Source organism: Arachis hypogaea, chromosome 9 (assembly GCF_003086295.3).
Source record: "Arachis hypogaea cultivar Tifrunner chromosome 9, arahy.Tifrunner.gnm2.J5K5, whole genome shotgun sequence".
NCBI lineage: Eukaryota > Viridiplantae > Streptophyta > Magnoliopsida > Fabales > Fabaceae > Arachis > Arachis hypogaea.
Genome location: NC_092044.1, coordinates 112,978,292 through 113,000,838, shown reverse-complemented (window position 1 = coordinate 113,000,838; position 22,547 = coordinate 112,978,292). Strand labels below are relative to the sequence as shown.

Sequence of the window (22,547 nt, the reverse complement as noted above, 5' to 3'; positions counted from 1 at the left end):
GTATCAGCATCTAATATTAATATAAAAAACACTCAAGACCATGCTAAGAAAATCTGCTTTGTCCTTCAAATGTCATAATTTTTTTATACTCAATTAAAAAGTTGTTAGTTCGAATTTCCTATCTTTAATAAAAAAAATAAAAAATCTGCTTTGGTTTAAGTGTTCATATTTGTTTATGGTCAGCATTTTGGGTTGATAATTTGACCTTGTAATTAAGAATTGTGATTTTTCTTTTGAATACCTAAATACCAAGACTTTAGATCAAAATACAAAAGGAGAAGGGGGCGTAAATAAGAAAAGTGAGATGTGATCCACCGACGCTTTTTCTTCTCTTGATTCTGGGCATGCACGTCTTCACTCTTCATGAACTCGGTTACAAGAAAGAGCTTGATCTTTCGTTGAGTCGTCTCCCTCCTTTTCTTTCATTGCCTTGCTTCTCCTTGAAATTCAAACAAATAAAAAAGATTTACAAAAATAATTCGTTAAATTAACTATTTTTAGAAAATATATATTAAAAAGTAAATATATATTAAAATATTTATATATAAATATAAAATAAATTTACTATTCCCAATAAAATAAGATTACAAATTTATACTCTGCAAAGTTTGACGTAGCAACCTTCCTAATGACTTGAAAGAAAATATTTGGATAAACCATCAAATGCGTTCAATTTTAATGCAAGTGTAAAATTTAAATAATGGTACAATTATATCTATTTTTTGGATAATCATTTAAGTTGTCAATATAATGTGATGTTATATAATTGGATGTAGGTATAAAATTATTTTACACCAATTAATTTTGATACAATAATAATTAGAGAAAAACTCTGCATACAAGTCATTAGGGCTTGTATGCTTTACAAGTTAATTAACGAATAAACCCCAAAAACGCGATGCAAGGTCTACGTTCTTTTTCTTCTTCCTCTTCCTCTTCTTCTTCTTCTTTTCTTTCATTTCTTGCCTTCTCTTTCTCCTCCTTCTTCTTCTTGCTGTACGTTCTTCTTCCTTTTCCTCTTCTTCTTCTTCTTTTCTTTCGTTTCTTGCTTTCTCTTTCTTTCTTTTCTTTCGTTTCTTACCTTCTCTTTCTCCTTCTTCTTCTTTTTGCTGCACATTCTTCTTCCTATTTCTGTTCTTATTCTTCATTTACGTGCTTTTCTCTCTGTCGTTATTCTCGATTTCCATTTTTTTGACATCAAGTTGTGAAATCGTTTTTGAAGAAGAAGCAGCAGAAGATAAGGAGGAGAAAGAGAAAGAGTTCTAAAATATGCATAAGGTGTATTTCAACGAATTTTGGGTGTATTTCTTAAATGTATTTTTGTAATCCTTTGGTGTATTTCTGTAATCCTTTGGGTGTATTTTTATAATGGTTTGGGTGAATTCCTGGTGTATTTCTGTAATCCTTTGGGTGTATTTCTGTAATTGTTGGGGTGTATTTTTGTAATCGTTTAGGTGTATTTCTGAAGTTCTATTATCTTCAAATTTGGCAAGAAAATTGTTTTCATGGAGGAAGAAGAAGAGTCGTTCATAATGCATGGTGAGTAGCGCACCTTGGAAACAGGAAATTGTTGAATAATGTGCGTTTTATTTACTCTTAAATGTGGAAGTGTGTAATGCGTTAATTAAATGTAATGTGTGTATTTTATTTGACTTGTAAGACTTGTAAGCCAAAAAGAATTGTATATGTAGCATATCTCTAATAATTATACGTGCATCTAATTACATAGCGTTATCAAAATTAAACCCAAAAAGTAATAGGGTTGACGTAAGTGCATTTAAAAAAATATGGAAGCTGACTTAGAGATTAAAAGAGTGTAGAAACTTATTGTTAGCCATTTGTTGCAACTAACTCTCTAACTCATCAAGTTTAGAAATTGTGTATAAATATAAAAATCTTTGGTTGTTGTTGAATGTAAAAAATCAACTGTTACCAATAGAATTCTTCATTCCCTCTCGTCATCTACTTTTTGTTTTTTCTCTCTATTTCTTCAACAGTTTCTGTCTTTCTGATACTTTACAATGCAGGAAAAAATATACGAGTGCATCTCATTAGATAACGTCTTATCACAAAAAATAATTATTATTTTTATTAAATATTCATCTAAAAGAAATTATACAATAGTATTGTGTATTAAAATTAAACTCAAAATATCATGTGATTTGATAATAAAATTATTCTATTAATAATAAAAATACTCTCAATTTTTTTAAGTAGTGAATAACTTTATGTATTTACGAATCACTTGTATAATTTATCCAAAATTTTGTGAGAATATATGGCTAACTATTTAAAAATTTTATACAAAAAATAAAACCAAAATTTGATCTCAAAATTTGTTATTTTTAAAATTATTTTTTGATATTTACAAAAATCACAAAAATTTATAGTAAAATAATCACATTTTAACAATAAAAGAAACATTTGTGAAGGTTGCACAAAATATTTTAAAGAATGGTACAAGAAAAAATTGTAGGGAAAGTGAGCCATAAAGGAAAAGCTATAGCGTTATTTATTCTGGCAAAAAATAGTACGGAATAATAATAATAATAGTAGTAGTATAAATTCTAGCAGAGAAAGAGTACGTACTCCGTACTCAAGGAGAATGAGAGAAGGAGAGAGCAGGAGCAAGCAGTTGAGGGTGAAACACGGTGAGGAAGATGGTCATGCCATCGGAAGAGATAAGGGGGAGAGCGTGGGTGGGTGTGTATCCGGTGTTAAGGAGGGTTCTTCTCGAGATGGGTTAGAAAAGTCATCCAATGTCTCTTTTCGAGATAAAGTTATTGGTGCAGAAAAGTCTAAGGCCTTTGCATTAGTAGGGTCTTTATCTAGGGATGGAATCGCGACGGTCACAGGTAAGCAGGGTGATTTTCGTCCACCAAGTGTCAATCTTACCAAGGAGGCAAAGAGCTGTCTGGCTGAACTTTATAAGGAAGCCATCGTGATCAAGGTGCTGGATAAGCATTATGGCTACACGGCTCTCATGCATAAGCTTCGGATAGTATGGCGCATCAAAGGAGGGTTTGATTTGTTGGATGTGGGGTTTTGATATTTTTTGGTTAAATTTGATATTGCTGCAGATCGTGAGAAAGTCATTCTTGGTGGCCCGTGGTTGATAGACGGTCACTATGTTGCAGTAAAGCCATGGGATGTGGATTTTAGGCCATGCGAAAAATTCTTTGGATCAACGCTGGTATGGATTCGAGTCTCGGGACTTCCAATTTGGTGCTACCAGGAACAAGCAATGCTGCGAATCACTTCTGCAATAGGGATTCCGGTGAAAGTAGATTTGGCCACTAAGCTTGCAGAAAGAGGAAAGTATGCCCGAGCTTGTGTTCAAATTAATCTTGAGTTGCCTGTAATTAAACATATTATATTGGAGGGTGTGACTTATGAAGTAGAGTATGAGAGTTTACAGTTGATTTGTGCTACTTGTGCACGATATGGGCATGATAAATCGTTGTGCATGGAGAAGGAGTCCTTGGAAGGAAACGGAAATTCCTTTGGTGATGGAAAAAATAATGAATCCCCGACACTAGTGCCACACAACAATCATGAGATTCAAAAAGATACTGAATCAGAAGCTCGTGATTTAGGTGAGAATCCTTGTAATTTGTGTGAGAAATTAGGAGTTGTTAAAGGGAAGGATGTGGTTATGGAATCATTGGCTCCTCACGTGCCTGATGGTCATGTTAATGAGGCATGCATGGATGATGAAGAGGGCTGGCAACAAGTGCTGTGTAAGGGAAAATTCACAATGGGCCAGTCATCAGGTTTGAAGGACCAAGATGGAAAGCAGCACAAGTTTGGTTCGAGAAGGGTTCCAAGGCCCAATTTTCATGGTGATGGAGGCAAATCAATTGGCATTAGGATGGGGAAGCGAGAAAAACATGAAATTGCGCCATCTCCATCGCGCAGAACTCCTGCACGTCGTGGAATTTCTCTACGGAAGCGTCCTCGGCCTTCCTCCTTGCAGAACTCGCCAGTTGATAAAAATGGTGGCACAACGGAGAAAACTTTAGTAGATGGAAGCATGGCAGGTGCAGTGTCAGGAGGTCCGAAGGTGGCAATTATTAAGGATCAGAGTGTGCTAGTACCGCAGGACAAACCACCTATTGAGGTTGGTAATTCTGTTTAGAGTTTATGTTCTTATTTATTATGTCCCTATTATTTATGGATAGTTTAAATATGATTGTTTGGAATATTAGGGGTGCTTCTAATAAGTTAGCCCGAGTGCATTGTAAGGAACTTGTTAGGAAATTTAGACATGTTTTCTTTATTGTGGTTGAAACTCACTCCCCTTTTCAGCATTTAAAATTATTTTGGGAAAGGTTGGGGTATCACTCTGTTGGTATAGTAGAAGCAGAGGGGCATAAGGGAGGTATTTGGTTTCTATCCTCTATGAAGGGTGTTTGTTGTAAGTTCATTGATGCTTTTGATCAGGGTGTTACTGTTGAGGTTCACTTTGATAATTTAATTTGGAGGTGTAGCGGTATTTATGGCAGTCCTCAATTTAAGAAAAGGGTTCTCCTTTGGGATTATCTTGTTGCACAATCCATGGTTTTTCAAGGACCTTGGATTGTTCTTGGTGATTTTAATGAAGTCAAATTTTCTCATGAATCTAAAGGTTGTCAATTTTCTCATCAAAGAGCAGACATGTTTGCTACTTCATTAGGGGATAGTGGTTTGTTTGATCTGAAGACTATTGGGAGGCAATTTTCTTGGTATAGGAGGGTGAAAAATTATGTTGACGTGGCAAAAAAGCTTGATCGAGTCTGTATAAATAGTAGTTGGTTATCTATCTTTCCAGAGGCTTATGCAGAAGTTTTAAATAGGCTTCAGTCTGATCATTGCCCTATTCTGGTGCGTTGTAAAGGTCGTCCTCAGCCTAAAGGGAATCGACCTTTCCGATTTGTTGCTGCTTGGGCTACTCATCCTGGGTATAGGGATATTGTGAACCAGTCATGGTGGTCTGGTAATAGAGGGATTCATGGCAAGCTTTCGGAAGTACAGAAGAATTCACTAGAGTTTAACTCGAAGGTATTTGGTAACATTTTTGTTAAGAAATGTGAATTAGAGCAGCAGATTAATTATTTACAAAAGCGTTTGGAAGTGGTGGATAGTATTTATTTGCGTCAGAAAGAGCAACAGTTGCTTGATGATTATAATAATACTGTAGTGCAAGAAGAGCTCCTATGGTTCCAAAAGTCCAGAGAGCAGTGGGTTAGGTTCGGGGATAGGAATACAAGATTCTTTCATATTCAAACTCTTGCGCGAAGGAAGCATAATAAGATTCATGGCCTTTTTCTCAAGGATGGAGTGTGGGAAACTGATCCAGAGGTTCTGAGTCAAGAAACAGAGTCTTTCTATAAAAGCTTATTCTGTCATTTGGATGATGTTGATTTGGGTTGCCTTGGTGATGTGCCTCTTCCTTCTCTAAATGAGGAAGCTTGCAATAATCTTACGGCACCAGTTACTATGGAGGAAGTCAGAACAGCTGTTTTTCACATTAACTCTTTTAAAGTTCCGGGTCCTGATGGATTTCAAGCTTTCTTCTTCAAAGAATATTGGGAGATCATTGGTCTTGATGTTTGGAAGATGGTTAAGCAGGCATTCTCCGGTGTTACTCTTGATCCGAGAATGTTGGAGACTTTACTGGTTCTCATTCCAAAGGTTGAATCACCGGTATCTATGAAAGATTTCAGGCCGATTAGTCTCTGCAATGTAGTTTACAAGATCATCATGAAGGTCCTTATTAATAGGCTTCGTCCTCATCTTGCGGATATTGTTGGCCCGCTTCAAGGAGGATTTATTCCGGGACGAGGAACTCCTGACAACATCATTATTGCTCAAGAAGTCCTCCACTTTATGAAGAAGACTAAATCAAAAAAAGGCACACTGGCCTTTAAGATTGATCTGGAGAAGGCTTATGACAGAGTTGACTGGAGGTTTTTAGCTCATACCCTTAAGAGTTTTGGTTTTCCTATTCCTACACTTAATTTGATTATGAATTGTGTCAGTGCTTCTTCTTTATCTATTCTTTGGAATGGGAGTCGTCTGAATGGCTTTACTCCTAGTCGAGGTCTTAGACAAGGAGACCCTATGTCACCCTATCTTTTTGTGTTGTGTATGGAGCGATTGGCATGCTTTATTAGTCATCAGGTTGATTTGGGCTTGTGGGAGCCGGTTGCTATTTCTAGAGGGGGACCAAGAATATCCCACTTAATGTTTGCGGATGACTTGCTTCTATTCTGTAAAGCTACAAAGAGAGAAGTGCAAAATGTGATGTTGGTTTTAGAGACTTTTTGCAAAGCATCTGGGATGAAGAATAATGTGGAGAAGTCTAAAGCGCTTTGCTCTAAGAATGTCTCTGCAACAAGGAAAGAGATTTTCACTGGGGTATCCTCTATCAGATTTGTCCAGGACTTGGGCAAGTATTTTGGAGTTACCCTTAGCCATTCTAGGGTGACTCGTTCAGCTTTCAATGGTGTCCTGGATAAGGTTCGGAGTAGGCTAGCAAGCTGGAAAGGGAGTTTACTCAATCGGGTTGGTAGACTCTGCTTGGTTAATTCTGTTGCCACCGCTATTCCCACGTACCAGATGCAGGTCTCTATTTTTCCCAAAGGAATCATTCGTAAATTGTAGTCTATGATGAGAAATTTTCTTTGGAAAGGACAAGTTGATGGAAGAGGATTGAATCTTGTTAGTTGGAAGGTATTATTTACTCCAAAAAAATATGGAGGTTTGGGGATTAGAGATCCTTATTGTGTAAATATTGCTCTTCTTGGGAAGCTAGTTTGTACTTTTTTCCAGCAGCCAAACAAGCTATGGGTCCAATTGTTGGATGCCAAGTACCGATCATCTCTATATGACTGTTTTAGTTATCCTAAGAACAAGGACTCTCCCATTTGGAGGTGTCTTTGCAAGGCTTGGAAAGTGTTGAAGGATGGGTTTGCTTGGTGTATTGGAGATTTGAACCAGAATTTTTGGTTTTCTAGCTGGAGGAGAGAAGGACGGTTATCTAATGAGATGGATTATGTTCACATTTCTGATTCGAATCTCCGGATACAAGATATTTGGTCGGTTGGTAGGTGGCATTTGGATACTCTTTATTCTCCTTTATCTCAAAATCTGAAAGGTAATATTCTCTCTTACAATCCAGATGAACAAGCAGGTCCGGAAGTGGGTTGGTATTGGAGTGGGTCTGCTGCCAAAGTCTATAACTCACGCAATGGTTACTTGTGGTTGTGTAAGCAACTGTTTGGTTGGGAGGAGCGGGAGAATTGGCTTTGGCTTTGGCGTCAGCTTGTTCCGGAAAAGCATAAGTTTTTGGCTTGGTTGTGTCTTAAGGAGGCTCTTCCTACTGCAAGTTTTCGCTTTAGAAGAGGGATGTCGTCATCGGATAGGTGTCCAAGATGTCTTTCTAGCCAGGAATCGGTTTTACATTGTATTCGAGATTGTCTAAAAGCTCAGCTTGTCTGGCATAGGTTGGATATTTCTTGTCATCCTTTGGATTTGAAGAACTGGTTCTTGTATCATAGCAGAGAGCATCCATTCAAGTTCTTTTTGGAATTTTGGTGGATATGACGAGCAAGGAATAATGACATATTTAATCCCCATGAAACTTGGCCTAAAAAAAATGATTTGTCTGGCATTAACTTCAGAAAAGGAGTTTAGGAATATTTTTGAATTACAACGTATATCCCTTCCCTCTACTCTAAATGGTTTTTGGAATCCCCCATTCATTGGTACTTTTAAGATTAATTGTGATGCTAGTTATTTTGGTTCGGGTGATAGTGTTGGTTTTGCTTGTGTTATTAGAGATTGTAATGGGAGTTGGCAAAGGGGGTGTTTGGGAATGATTGAGAGTAATAGTATTCTTCAAGGAGAATTGTTTGCTATTTGGAGAGGATATCTCTTAACTTGGGATGTGGGTCAACGAGATGTTATTTGTGAGACGGATTGTGTGGAAGCATTTAATCTTGTTACTCAAGATGGTTTTGGGTTTATTGATCCATTGGTGCTCAAAATAAGAGATATCATGCATTGGAATTGGCGTGTTGACTTTCGTTTGATTATGAGAGATGCAAAAATGGTGGCAGATATTATGGCAAAGATGGCGATGAAGTTACAACTTTCGCATGTGGAGCTTCTTTCACCTTGGGAAAAGTTTAAGAGTAGTCTTAAACGGGACTGCCCTTCTATTTAAGCAGTTCCTTGTTTTGTTTGTTTTATTTTTCTTTGTTTAATTTATTTCAGTCACCAAAAAAATTACCGATTTGGATTAGTTAATGATTTTTTATTTTTAAATTTAGAATGAATTTGACTTTGGACAATTGACTTTCGTTCCAGTTTTCCAGTGACTTAAAAAAAAGTTTAAAGACAGTAATTTTATTAAATTCTAACCACATATAATTAATAAAAAAAATAAGTAATTTTATATTATTGAATAAAATTTTATATCATTAAAAATATTATTGATAGTTATTTAATTATTACAAATCACAAAAATTATTGCCTCTTAACATTCTTCAACTTAAAATATTTGTTTACCGCTGCACAAAATATTTTAAAGATAATAAATATTTATATGCAATTATGTTGATATAAAGTTAAAAATTAAAAATAATTAAAAATTTATTTATTTAAATTTATTAAATTATTTAATGATTTTTAAATATCAATTTTAAATAAAAACAATTGGAAGTGAGTTTCTATCAATAAAGAGGATACGACAAAAAAATGGATGGAAAGTGAGCATGAAAGGACAACCTGGAACGTTATTTATTCTGGGATAAATCAAACGGCGAGTCCTTAAGACACTGCTTCTCTGTTTGTCTGCTTAGTGCAACTGCAAGCAAAGCTAAAGAGTGAAAAGATGACAATTCCATTTGATAATGAAGCTGCTCCTCTTGATTCTGGGCTTGTCCGTCTTCATGAACTCGGCTACAAGCAAGAGCTCAAGCGTGAACTCTCGTTAAGTTCTCTCCTTTATCACCTTTCATTTGCTAAGTAGTTTGCAATTCAAACCCAAAAATAGCATATTTTGATTCCTTATTTCATCCAATGTGCAGGATCATCTCAAATTTTGCACTTACATTTTCTATTATATCCGTACTTACTTGTATAAGCACCCTTTACAACACTGGTTTAAACTATGGTGGCCCAGTTTCGATGGTGTATGGCTGGTTGGTAGTTTGTATCTTCACCATGCTTGTTGCTCTATCAATGGCTGAGATTTGTTCAGCATATCCAACTTCTGGTGGTCTCTACTTTTGGAGCGCCAAGCTTGCTGGCCCTCAATGGGCACCCTTTGCCTCTTGGATCACTGGCTGGTATTGTATCCAACTCATCTTTTTTTTATTTGTAACAATCTTTACATGTAACATAATATTGGTTTCCCATGCAGGTTCAATATTATTGGCCAGGTATTCTTGAAAAATCACATACTTTAGTATTTCATCATCCTTCAACTTTTACTGCAAAGTCAAAGTTGTGTAAGTTGAAGGTTTTTGATAACCCATTTGAATCTCTTAAGTTTTGAATTTCTATTCATTTGCAGTGGGCAGGGACAACAAGTATAAACTTCTCACTAGCACAACTGCTTCAGGTTATCATTCTCCTTAGTACTGGTGGCAGTGGATATGTGGCATCTAAATATGTAGTTATTGCTATCCATGGTGGGATTTTGGTCATACATGGTGTAATAAACAGCCTCCCTATCTCAATCTTATCACTCTTGGCACACTTGGGTGCTATTTGGAATGTTGTAGGTAGGAAGAAATTTCCTATTTGAATTTTCTTTTTCAGTAGTTTAGGGGGAGAAGACTTTGAATATTTAATTGGAATTTGACAAACTCTCAGGTGTTTTTGTGCTTATTATTCTAATCCCATCTGTTGCAACGGAGAGGGCAAGTGTCAAGTTTGTTTTCACTGAGTTCAATACAGATAATGGGGCTGGAATCAACAGCAAACCATACATATTTGTTCTGGGACTTCTTATGAGTCAGTTTACCCTAGCTGGCTATGATGCATCAGCTCATATGGTGAATTTTTTCACTATTTTTTTTTTCTTGACTCATCTCATAGTATATGTTACCTTGGACTGGTTGAATGATTAAATTATTGGACTAAGATTTTTCTTTTTATTAAAAACTTGGATTTTCAGACAGAGGAAACTAAGAGATCTGATATAAACGGACCAAAAGGAATTATCAGCTCAGTTGGAATATCTGTTGTTGTTGGATTCTGTTACATACTAGGCATTACCTTTGCAGTTACTGATATCCCTTACCTATTGAGTGAAGACAATGATGCTGGTGGATATGCCATTGCTCAAATATTTTATATGTCATTCAAGAAAAGATATGGTAGTGGATTTGGGGGTATTATGTGCTTGGTTATTGTTGCTATTGCTACATTTTTCTGTGGTATGGGTCAATTACCAGCAACTCATGGTAAATGTACCTGAAATTTGGTACTATCCATTTGGTATTTGCATATTAGAGGCTTTATAATATCTCTAGTTGCTTATATTTACAGGATGGCTTATGCTTTCTCAAGAGATGGGGCCATGCCCTTGTCATCATTGTGGCATCAAGTTAATAAGGAGGAGGTTCCTATAAATGCTGTTTGGCTTTCTGTTTTGATTTCATTTTGCATGGCACTAACAGTATGTATTTTATGTTTTACTAAGAAAAATTATTTAGTTATCTGGATCTTGTGCTAACAGAAAGTAGAAACTAAATAACAGAATTATAACTAACTGCTAACTAAATTCATCTTAGCTAATGCTATTTGTAACTGAAATCTTTTCTTGGAAAGTCTCTAAACTCAACTCTAATTGTAATGCAGTCTCTTGGAAGCATGGTAGCATTTCAGGCCACAGTGTCCATAGCAGTAATTAGTCTCTATGTAGCATATGCACTTCCAATATTCTTCAAGGTGACATTGGCAGCAAAGCATTTTGTGCCTGGGCCTTTCAACTTGGGCCCGTATGGGCTCATTGTGGGCTGGATTGCAGTTATCTGGGTTGTGTTAATCTCAGTAATCTTCTCACTGCCTGTTTCCTACCCAATAACCATTGAGACACTTAACTACACCCCTATTGCTCTTGGATGTTTGATTATTCTTAGAGTTTCTTATTGGATCATCAGTGCTCGCCATTGGTTTAAAGGCCCTTTAACCAATATAGAAAACTGAAGTTGTGTGTGTGAGTGAATTTTGTCCAATTCATCTGATAAAATATAAATAAACCACATTTTGAGGTTTAAGTTTCAATGGAGTCAATGGAAAACCTTTAAGTAGAGTGTCTTAGAGTGTGTGTGAGTTGTATGGAAAAAAAAATATTGTATTCATCATATTTATTATTTGGTGACTTAAATATAATAATGTCTCTTGCCATTTTATTTTTGTCAGAAGCTGATATCAGCCTCTGATATTTGTACAAAAAACTTTGAAGATCATACTAAGAAAATCTGCTTTGGTCAAAGTGTTGAATTTTTCTTTGTTGATTTTTGTTTTTGTCAACATTTTGTGCTGATAATTTGACAATGTAATTGGGAATTGTCATGGTTTGGAGTTTTCTTTCTATTCACGCCCAAATCTTGATTACCAAAATACTAAGAGTTTAAATCAAAAACAAAAAGAGAAGGGGATGTAAATAAGAAAACTGAGACGTGGTCCACCAAAACAAGCTTAGGTCTCTGTATGTCTGGAGTTGAAGGAATTGCATTATTAATGGAATAAGATATGATGATGTCTCTTCTCATTGTTTTTATGGTGGAAAAAATGGATACGTCACGTGTTCTTTGTCTCTCAGACTTAGCTGTTTGTGATTTGTGACATATAACCACTTTTTTTTTAATCAAAAATAAAAAGATTCAAATCCACAACTTCTAAATGAATATAAAAAGAATATGTCATTTGAGTTATAGTTAGTTACCTAGAATTATTTCTTCATTATATATACGGTACAGTTACAATAGAATGATACATTATGTTACCTTAAGTTTTACACTTTGTACATCGTATACATGAAATAGGAGAAATTATAATTTTACTTTCTTTTTCATAATGTCACTCCACATGATTTCTTTTATATTGTATACAGTATGAATTCGTAAAAAAAATAAATGACATTATTAAAATTGGAGTGAGAATATCCATTTGAAAAGTAGTGAGAGTATTTTTGTGTTACGACAAAAATTGGATGGGAGAAAATTGGTATCCAATGATTAATATTGACTTACATAATGAAAACAAAATATCTTCGCATGAAAACAAAATATCAACTTCGCATTAAATTAACATGGAGTTTTTATCAATCACAAAACCATACTATTAGCAAAATATGAATTTTATAAAAAAATTATAAAAAAAATTAATTATATAATGATATCTTCATATATAATATTTATATTTATTTTAATTAAATTAGATCATTTGATAATTTAGTTATTTATTTGATTTTCTGCAAGTGGTGTATAAAAGATAACTGTCAGCTGACATTAAGTTAGTCTAAGAACACATTGTAAAGAGTTCAGTTGTAACATTAAGATACCACGTTTTCTTTTAGATGAAAATTCAATCGACTTCGGTTAAATCATCTAACGACCTATCAACTTTACCTGAAATGTATTGCACCTCAGTTTTCACCTTTCTTTTAGACATTAACAAAATTTGAGTAAAACACGTACTATAACTTTGACTATTCATTTGCTTCTCTGTTGGTTGCTTAATTTGTTGAACCAAGCTCTTAACTGGTGGAGTCTTGTATTCAACATGACACTCCAAACACATGTGGTGGTCGACGCTGCTTCTTCTCTTGATTCAGGCCATGCACGTCTTCATGAACTCGGTTACAAGCAAGAGCTCAAGCGTGATCTTTCGTTAAGTCCTCTCCATTCTTTTCTTTCATTTACCTTGCTTCTCCTTCGAATTCTAACTAACAAACAAAAGAAAAGAGTATGTTTTGAATTCAGATTTCAGACAAAAGAAGGTTGTGATTTATTAAAATGATATCAGAAATTTATAGTTCAATCTTTATATTTATTGCACACTCAAGCATACACTACTATTTTGCAGGGCTATCTCAAATTTTGCATTCTCGTTTTCTATTATATCGATCCTGACCGGAGTAACCACACTTTACAACACTGGCTTGAACTATGGTGGACCTTTTTCAATGGTCTACGGCTGGCTTATTGCTGGTTTTTTCACCATGTTTGTTGCTTTATCAATGGCTGAGATTTGTTCAGCTTATCCAACTTCTGGTGGTCTCTACTATTGGAGTGCTAAGCTTGCTGGCCCAACTTGGGCACCTTTTGCTTCTTGGATCACTGGCTGGTATTGTAACCAATTCCTTCATTTTGCATTGTTTTTCTTTGGTGAACCTTTCCAACTGTTGTTATTTCTCTAACATGTGTTCTGTTTGGTTTGTTTTTCAATGCAGGTTTAATATTATTGGTCAGGTATTCTTGAGAATTCGAGTATTCTGGACAAGAATTTCAACATTCTAGTGTGGGATCATGATTTCTAATAAATAATTTGAAGCTCTAACTTGTTTGCTTCTTTGAATCTCCAGTGGGCAGTGACAACAAGTGTAGATTTCTCATTAGCACAACTGATTCAGGTCATTGTTCTGCTTAGCACTGGTGGAAAAAATGGAGGTGGATATGAAGCATCTAAATATGTAGTTATTGCTATCCATGGTGGAATTTTGCTCCTCCACGGTATATTGAACACCCTTCCTATCTCAGTGCTATCATTCTTTGGACAATTTGCTTCTATTTGGAATGCTCTAGGTATGAACACTTATCCTTTTTTATTTATGTTTATCTTTTCTGAGTTCATTTCACATGGGAAAATTAGAGCATTTTGAGAGTCTAATTGGAGATTTGAAATGGCAAAGTTTTCAGGTGTTTTTGTGCTTATGATTCTGATTCCAATTGTTGCGACCCAAAGGGCTAGTGTTAAGTTTGTTTTCACTCATTTCAATACTGATAATGGTGCCGGAATCAGTAGCAGTCCCTACATATTTCTAGTGGGACTTCTTATGGCTCAGTATTCTCTATCTGGATATGATGCATCAGCTCATATGGTAAATCTTTTCTCTTCATTTCTACTTTTCCTTTGTAACATAATTTCAGTCAAGTTATTGAAGGATTTAGCTTAATTTTCAGACAGAAGAAACCAAGGAAGCTGATAAAAATGGACCAAAAGGAATTATCAGTGCTGTGGGAATATCTATTGTTCTTGGATTCTGCTACATATTAGGAATTACCTTTGCAGTTACTAACATCCCTTACCTGTTAAGTAAAGACAATGATGCTGGTGGATATGCCATTGCTCAAATATTTTATATGGCATTCAAGGACAGATATGGTCATAGTATTGGAGGAATTATCTGCTTGATCATTGTTGCTGTAGCTATATTTTTTTGTGGTATGAGTTCAGTGACTAGCAACTCAAGGTAACCAACCATGCCTTAGAATATTACTAAAATTTCTTGTGTGCTCTAAGAGCAAATACATTCTCTTGTTCTGTATCATTTATGTTTATATTGCTAGTTTGAAGTTACTTATAATTAATTCATCAGAGCACTATGAGAGATATTTAATTAATATCTTTAGCTGTTAATGAAGGATGGCTTATGCTTTCTCAAGAGATGAGGCCATGCCATTGTCTTCCTTGTGGCGAAAGGTTAACAAGCAAGAGGTCCCTATCAATGCAGTTTGGCTTTCTGTTTTTATATCATTCTGTATGGCATTGACGGTATGTATTCCAAAAATTGTTAGATGATAATTTAATCAAATTATCAGTTAACTATTTTTATCTATTAATTTTACATGAAATTAACTGCACTCGAGTTTCTACCTTCAATTTAATTATATCTTAGTGTAAATGTTATTGATGCCACATTTTTAAACTAAATTTTGACCGTTATGCAGTCTCTTGGGAGTATGGTGGCATTTCAGGCCATGGTGTCCATAGCAACAATTGGTCTCTACATAGCATATGCACTTCCAATATTCTTCAGGGTGACACTTGCAGCAAAGTACTTTGATCCTGGGCCTTTCAATTTGGGCCCTTTTGGGCTCATTGTGGGCTGGGTTGCAGTTCTTTGGGTTGTCACAATCTCAGTACTTTTCTCATTGCCTGTTTCTTACCCAATAACCATTGAGACACTTAACTATACCCCTGTTGCTATTGGATGTTTGATTATTATTATTGTTTCTTATTGGATCATTAGTGGTCGCCGTTGGTTCACAGGCCCAATATCCAATATAAAAAAGTAAATTTTATTCATTTTTAATAATAATAAATTTTTAAAGAGAATCATTTCCAATACATGGACATTGTAAACAAAGAAGTTGTGTATTGTCTCTCTGAAAGTAATCAAAGTAGTGATGTTCACTTTACTTAGCAAAATTTTATATTCGCCTCTCTTAATTTGAGATATATGTTGATAAATGGCTCATAATTACGTCTAAAAATTTTACCAGTGTTTTTTTTTTCTTAAATGATGGAGAATTTTTTTTTTGCGAATTTGGTTCTTCAGTTAATTTCAGTCTAATATTATTTTAGGCTCTAAGAAATGTCGTGTGTGATGGGAACTCGTGGATTTGATTTAGAGACAATTTTGTTAAACTAACTCTTCCATCATTGTCCATAATTTTGGAAATTAAATAGTAAATTGGAGTTTTGTTAGAGAAAGGAGCTAAGGGGAAAAGAAAGTCAATTGAGACGCAAGAATCCTGTCGGGGTCGGCTAGGCTGGTTCTCATCCCATGTTACTTAGCAATACTGACAGAATGTATTACGCATATCAATAGTTCAATACTGCCAATTAATTAGAGAGGAGGGAAATAATTTAAAGAACAAGAGAAAATGACAAATAAGTCTTTGATCTTTTGACTCGCCTAAATTTAAGTCTTTGAAAAAGAAATCATATTTTATTTTTTTATTGGGTTAAAGAAATTGATGTGTCTAAATTTTGAGAAAGTACTGTATTTTTTAATTTTTGAAGACTTAAATATTCGTGAGTAAAAAAAATATGTATATATTGTACCATTTGCTGCTATGGCCTATGGGTCAACTTGTGGCTGCCATTGTGGTTGTTGGGAATATGTTATCATCATATTATATTGTGTGTTGTCTTTGATCTTTTTTTCCTCCGGCCATTTTCTTATTGTTATTTGTCACATGTTCACAGCAAGTCAGCAAAGGTGTTTTTTGTCAATGTGAAAGTTATTAACATCCACCGGCCGTCCACAACCCACATCATCATAACCATCATCTGATTTCAATATATCAATTAAAAAGTCAATTGTATGAAGTAATTTATAAAAATATATTTTAAAAAAAATCAGATGCCTTATTAAACAAATGAAACGAATTAATTTAGTTGGTGCACATCATCTTAACTTACATACGGGCAGCACATCTACTCGCTAATCAGTTACAACTTACAACATAACCAACACTAACTTATATTACCAGAAGGCTGGATAACTAACTCTAGTAGTTAATACGTGTGAGGGACTCAAACTAAAAAAATGTATTAATCGCATTATTATTCCCCTTCTTTCTCTACCATCCAACTTGCTGCACATTCGAATCGAATCACATATACAGAGCGAACAAGTAACTTGTTTTTGGTCAACCAAAAGAACGCGTGTGACTCAAGTATCAGTGTGTGAGTGGGCCCTATCGGACCCGGGTTTTGATTTCATACTTGTAAAAAAGAAAGAAAAGCTTGATATGGTAAGTTTATAATAAACAATTATACAAGAGAAAGTCTAAAAAATAATTTTATTAAAATTTGGTTAGTATTTAACTAAAAAAAAATATACGAGTAATTTTATATTATGAGATAAATTTCACATCACTAAAAATATAATAATAACTATAAATTATAAAACTTATTGACCTATCACTTATGTAATAATTAACAACGTTGAATGTAGCTTAGTCAACTTTAGATCCAAAGCTAAAGGATCCTCACAAAACGAGGGAGAATTTATAATTTTATATGCAACATTTCTTTTCTTATTAATTTGCATGTCCCTTTAACTCAGGCTCTTGTATTCTATCGGCAACAAAAGCATGACACTCCCGTCACACGTGGCTCCCGATAATGGCGGAGGCGGCGGTGACGGTAGTGTTCCGCTTGATTCTGGACTTGCCCGTCTTCAAGAGCTCGGTTACAAGCAAGAGCTCAAGCGTGACCTCTCGTAAGTGTTTTGGCTCATCTCATCTCATTTCCTCTTCAATTTTATTTTGCTTCTGATTAATAATGATTGAGTTTGCAGGGCGATTTCGAATTTTGCATTCTCGTTTGCAATTATATCGATTCTAACTGGAGTAACCACACTTTACAACACTGGCTTGAACTATGGTGGACCTGTTTCATTGGTCTACGGCTGGCTTATTGCTGGTGCTTTCACCATGTTTGTTGCTCTATCAATGGCTGAGATTTGTTCATCGTATCCAACTTCTGGTGGTCTCTACTATTGGAGTGCTAAGCTTGCGGGTCCATCATGGGCACCCTTTGCTTCTTGGATCACTGGTTGGTAAGTCAACCTTTTCCCCTTCTTTGCCTTTATATTATATGCTTTCTTTATTTTTATTTGCATAGTATCCATCATGTGTTGTAATTAAATTCAAAGGAAGCTGCTTGTTTCTTTGTTTTGCAATTTGATGACACTATAATGATATTCTATTAGAGAAGAAGAGACTCACATCCCAGAATCATGATTTTCTATGTTCAATTTTCAAGTTCTACTTCTGTATCACTGCTGAATCAATTTGGAGTACATTTAAGCCATATAACTATTCAGTACAATCATAATCATATATTCATATTATCATGTTCAGTTATAGTCAAGTGAAATTTCTGCCGCTTTAATTTCCCTGTTTTCTTTATTACCCAATTTTTAACTGTAGTTTTGAAATCTACTGCATTTAACCACCATTCTATTGATTCTATAACATCCCTTCTTTACAATATGTAAATATCTAATTTTGTAACTTCCACTCATGCCATACACTTGAAAACGAGGTTTAATGCTTAATCTGCATCATATCATATAAGTATAATCACTAGTTAATTGCACTCTTCCATTTGCTGCAGGTTCAATATTGCTGGTCAGTGGGCAGTGACAACAAGTGTAGATTTCTCACTAGCACAACTGATTCAGGTTATTGTACTCCTTAGTACTGGTGGCAAAAATGGTGGAGGATATGAAGCATCTAAATATGTAGTTATTGCTATCCATGGGGGAATTTTGCTCCTCCATGGCATCATAAACAGCCTTCCTATATCATTGTTATCATTCTTAGGACAATTGGCCGCTTTCTGGAACATTTTAGGTATAGAACAAGGACATACCTATTTGATCTTTATTTAATTTTTGAATGAATTGATTAGTTCTAAGTTCATTTCTCAGTTTTGAGTCTCTAATTTGGAATGGCTAAAAATTTGCAGGTGTTTTTGTGCTTATGATTCTGATTCCAACTGTTGCAACGGAAAGAGCTAGTGCCAAGTTTGTTTTCACTCATTTCAATGCTGATAATGGTGCTGGAATCAGTAGCAAACCCTATATATTTTTGCTGGGACTTCTGATGGCTCAATATACACTCACTGGATATGATGCATCAGCTCATATGGTAAATCTTTTCTACTATTTACAATGAATATACTTCCTCTTAAAACATTTCAGCTCTAATTTGCTCTTGATTTTCCACCTTGATTAAGAGTTTAGGACTAAGATCATTTCTTGTTTACACTTATTTTTTCAATTTTCAGACAGAGGAAACCAAAAATGCTGATGAAAATGGACCAAAAGGAATTATCACGGCTGTTGCAATATCCATTATTGTTGGATTTGGTTACATACTAGGAATTACTTTTGCAGTTACTAACATCCCTTACCTGTTGAGTGAAGACAATGATGCTGGTGGATATGCCATTGCTCAAATATTTTATATGGCATTCAAGAAAAGATATGGCCATGGATTTGGGGGTATTATGTGCTTGGTGATTATTGCTATTGCCATATTTTTCTGTGGTATGAGTTCAATTACCAGCAACTCAAGGTAACTAACTACTAACCCATGCGTTTGGGATTAGTGTTTAATTCATTAGCTACTTGCAAATTTACAATGCATGAAATTTTTGTAGGATGACTTATGCTTTCTCAAGAGATGGAGCCATGCCATTTTCATCATTGTGGCATAAAGTTAATAAGCAGGATGTCCCTATAAATGCAGTTTGGCTTTCTGTTGTTATAGCATTTTGCATGGCCCTAACGGTATGTATTGAATTCTGTTACCTGGTATTATTTTTAATTGATTTTATGTCTTTTTAGTTTTTATAACAAAGTGTGATTTCTGTGTATTGCAGTCTTTGGGGAGTATGGTAGCATTTCAGGCCATGGTGTCCATAGCAACAATTGGTCTCTACATAGCATATGCACTCCCAATATTCTTCAGGGTGACACTGGCAGCAAAGTACTTTGTGCCTGGGCCTTTCAATTTGGGCCGTTTTGGGCTCGTTGTGGGCTGGGTTGCAGTTCTATGGGTTTTGACAATCTCAGTACTCTTCTCACTGCCTGTTTCCTACCCAATAACCATAAAGACACTTAACTACACACCTGTGGCCGTTGGATGTTTGCTAATTTTAGTAGTTTCTTACTGGATAATCAGTGGTAGGCATTGGTTTAAAGGCCCTGTAACCAACCTCAAATACTGAAGTTTAGTGATTCAATGATGAATGAATAGTGCAGTATAGAGCCGAGGTTATTTGTGAAAATTATTGCAATATTTTGTTAAGGTTAAAGAGAGGTGATTCCTATCCATAGGTTAGACCAATTGTAACATTATTCTAGAAAATATCTTAGATGAATTTTAATTGATTTATATTTTCTTTGTAATTTAAATAAACGAAGATGTTTTTGCTGTATAATTTGTTAAGAAACACTCCATGCTACCTTGAAATGAGGTTGTTTCTGGTTTCTGCTTTCTAGCATTCCGAAGAACAAGGCAAGGCATCAGTGGTCTTATCTTAATTCAAAGATGAGAAGGAAGTTTTTCCAAGAAATGGTGTCCCAATCTGTGTCCCTTGAATGCATGTTTGATTATAATCCTTAACAAGCAAGAGAACTAGTGAAGATTGATTAGCAGCTGGATTAAACATATAACAGGACACAATGCAGCTGCTACAACATATCAGAATAGGTTGCAAGTAGTGAAGAAAATCCAGGTCCAAACAATCCATTGCAAAGTTCATGATTCAAGGAAAATATTTTCTTCCATGTGTCCCCCCAAGGAATTTTTTATTAAATATTTTAAAATCATAAAATCTTGAATTTAAAATTTAGATGGATATAATTAAAATTAACGACTTAATTGAATCTAATCCAGTTAAACATATTCGCATTATTTTTTTTTACTTGTAACACATCTCGTATCCGAACTCTATGTTCAATTGTTTTTAAACCTATGTAAGGCCGTGTAAAAATATAGGTACACTCAACAGTATACATATTGGTAAATAAAATATTTATTTTGTTTATAAATAAAAAAAATCCGTCCCACCCCAATCGTGTAAGAATTTTAGAATATTATTTATGGATTACTTTTTTCAAAAGTAGCCCATCTTTGTTGTTTATTTATTTACGAGTAAAGTGATCATTAGCTCTTGACTAATTAGTCTTAAAAAAAAAAGAGAAAGTATAGGGAGCCAATGACTTAAGCGTACAATGTGTATAATGGAGGTTTAGAAAGTATTAGAGATATGATAATTAGTGTTACATTGTCCTGTCAGGTTACGTTTTTGGGATAAGTAGGTTCATGACATGGTATTAGAGTTCTAGATCCGAAAGGTCAAGGGTTCAATCCTTGGTGAACTCCAAAATCAACTTATTTCTGGTATCCGGATGGTTATTCTGGATAGTATGGGTGATGTTCATTTTATTCATGGACCAAAGATTTAACCCATTATACACATTGTATGCTTAGGCCATTAGCTCCCTAGCACCACCCTAAAAAAAGTACCAATTACATGATGTCTTTTTATCAATTCATCAACTAAAATTTAACGTGATGTTTATATGTACTGTTAATTACTCTGACGTGTCTATCTATGAAAAATAGTTATGTAGATAACAACTTTTGGAGTGAAACTTCACTTGTTTTGATAGAATTTATAATAGAAAGAGAATCGTTGATAAAAAGATATATGAAAACTCAAAAGATAAGAAATGTTCACTATCCAAAATTACATCGTTTTAATACTCATTGATAGTAACAAGACATATACCACTGTAAATAATAAAATATATAGACAATTTCATTTCATTCTGTATTATTCATTGACAGAAGGACATGCATGTCCACCATTTATTATCTTAAAGAGTCTAACTGATACTTTTTGTCTTCAAGAACTAATTAGTCCAAGATTAACATATCTTCGAAGATCTAATTATCACTTTATTTTTTATTTATTATTGGTTCTGTTACCAACAATGAGATTTTAATATGCATATCACTTAAATATTTTTTTACTAGAGAACTCAAAGTCACTTGTCCAAATTAAATTCCAATTATATAAAAATTTAAAAATATTACACATATTTTTTTTTAATTAAGTCTAACCAACTTAAATAATAAAAATTAGGTAAATGGATAAATAAGAGTGATGAGAATATTTTTTATTAATATTAGACTAACTTAACTAACAAAAAAAATATACATATAATATTAGAATAATGTTATTCATCCAAATTTTTTTATGAACTAAATCCAATTAAGTTAAATAATAAAATTTGGAGTAATATTATCCATAATTAATTTTTATTAATATTTTTTTGATGATCATCGGGGCAGAAACGCCCAAAAAAACAAGAAAACTAAATAGAGACTACTCTAAGGAGAGCAATACCTATAGAATCAGCATGAAAAGTTAAGGAAATACAAGAAGGCAAATTGAAAAAAATATGACAGCCAGATGAAAGACTATGACTAAAGTGAGCCAACCTATCAGCACAAGTATTTGCTTCCCGAAATTGGTGATGAATATTCCAGCAAGTAAGCCTGCTGCATCTGTTTCTGATAGCCAAGACTAAAGATCTAGTAGCATGTAAGTCAATATCCTCCTGGAGACAAAGCTTAACTGCAACAAGGGAATCCGCTTCAATAATCAGATGAGAGCAACCAATATTCAAAGCTAGCTCCAGGCTTAGTAAAATTTCCCAAAGCTCTGCTGTCGTCACTGTTCCGCCATCCAAATTCGCACTAAAGCAAGCTATAAATCTTCCATCAGAGTCCCTTAGGATCCCACCACAAGCTACTCTTCCTCCATCTAACACAGAGCCATCCGAGTTGAGCTTAATAAACAGGTGATCTGGTGGCTTCCATTTGATCTGTCTTTCAATGAAATTGCAAACCTTTTTCCTGCTCTGAGCAAGCTCGAGCTGTGCCAAAGAGTAATCCTTCGCTAAGTGGAAGGCCAAAAAATGAATTCTATTCTCTGCTACGGCCTCG

The 22,547-nt window shown here is 34.7% G+C and overlaps 3 protein-coding genes across 5 annotated transcripts; all 3 read left to right on the top strand.

Annotated features, from left to right (window-relative positions):
• The first annotated feature begins 9,918 nt into the window (after window positions 1-9,918).
• LOC112712037 (amino-acid permease BAT1 homolog) lies at window positions 9,919-11,331 on the top strand. Its single transcript, XM_072203523.1, has 2 exons — window positions 9,919-10,672; window positions 10,855-11,331. The coding sequence occupies exons 1-2, from the start codon at window positions 10,544-10,546 to the stop codon at window positions 11,200-11,202; spliced, it is 477 nt and encodes a 158-aa protein (XP_072059624.1). The 5' UTR covers window positions 9,919-10,543; the 3' UTR covers window positions 11,203-11,331.
• A 1,252-nt stretch (window positions 11,332-12,583) lies between these two features.
• On the top strand, window positions 12,584-15,432 carry LOC112712034 (amino-acid permease BAT1 homolog). 2 transcript variants are annotated; one of them, XM_025764816.3, is made up of 8 exons: window positions 12,584-12,890; window positions 13,087-13,347; window positions 13,454-13,472; window positions 13,586-13,805; window positions 13,920-14,101; window positions 14,184-14,473; window positions 14,646-14,703; window positions 14,952-15,432. In XM_025764816.3, the coding sequence occupies exons 1-8, from the start codon at window positions 12,784-12,786 to the stop codon at window positions 15,297-15,299; spliced, it is 1,485 nt and encodes a 494-aa protein (XP_025620601.1). In that variant the 5' UTR covers window positions 12,584-12,783; the 3' UTR covers window positions 15,300-15,432. The 2 variants fall into 2 exon arrangements, with proteins under 2 accessions (XP_025620601.1, XP_025620600.1); XM_025764815.3 differs by having other exon boundaries at window positions 12,619-12,890; window positions 14,646-14,775.
• Window positions 15,433-16,774: 1,342 nt separating this feature from the next.
• On the top strand, window positions 16,775-20,019 carry LOC112712033 (amino-acid permease BAT1 homolog). 2 transcript variants are annotated; one of them, XM_025764814.3, is made up of 7 exons: window positions 16,775-17,236; window positions 17,315-17,575; window positions 18,136-18,374; window positions 18,490-18,671; window positions 18,811-19,100; window positions 19,186-19,315; window positions 19,408-20,019. In XM_025764814.3, the coding sequence occupies exons 1-7, from the start codon at window positions 17,109-17,111 to the stop codon at window positions 19,753-19,755; spliced, it is 1,578 nt and encodes a 525-aa protein (XP_025620599.1). In that variant the 5' UTR covers window positions 16,775-17,108; the 3' UTR covers window positions 19,756-20,019. The 2 variants fall into 2 exon arrangements, with proteins under 2 accessions (XP_025620599.1, XP_072059623.1); XM_072203522.1 differs by lacking the exons at window positions 16,775-17,236; window positions 17,315-17,575 and adding an exon at window positions 17,691-17,841.
• Window positions 20,020-22,547: the final 2,528 nt, after the last annotated feature.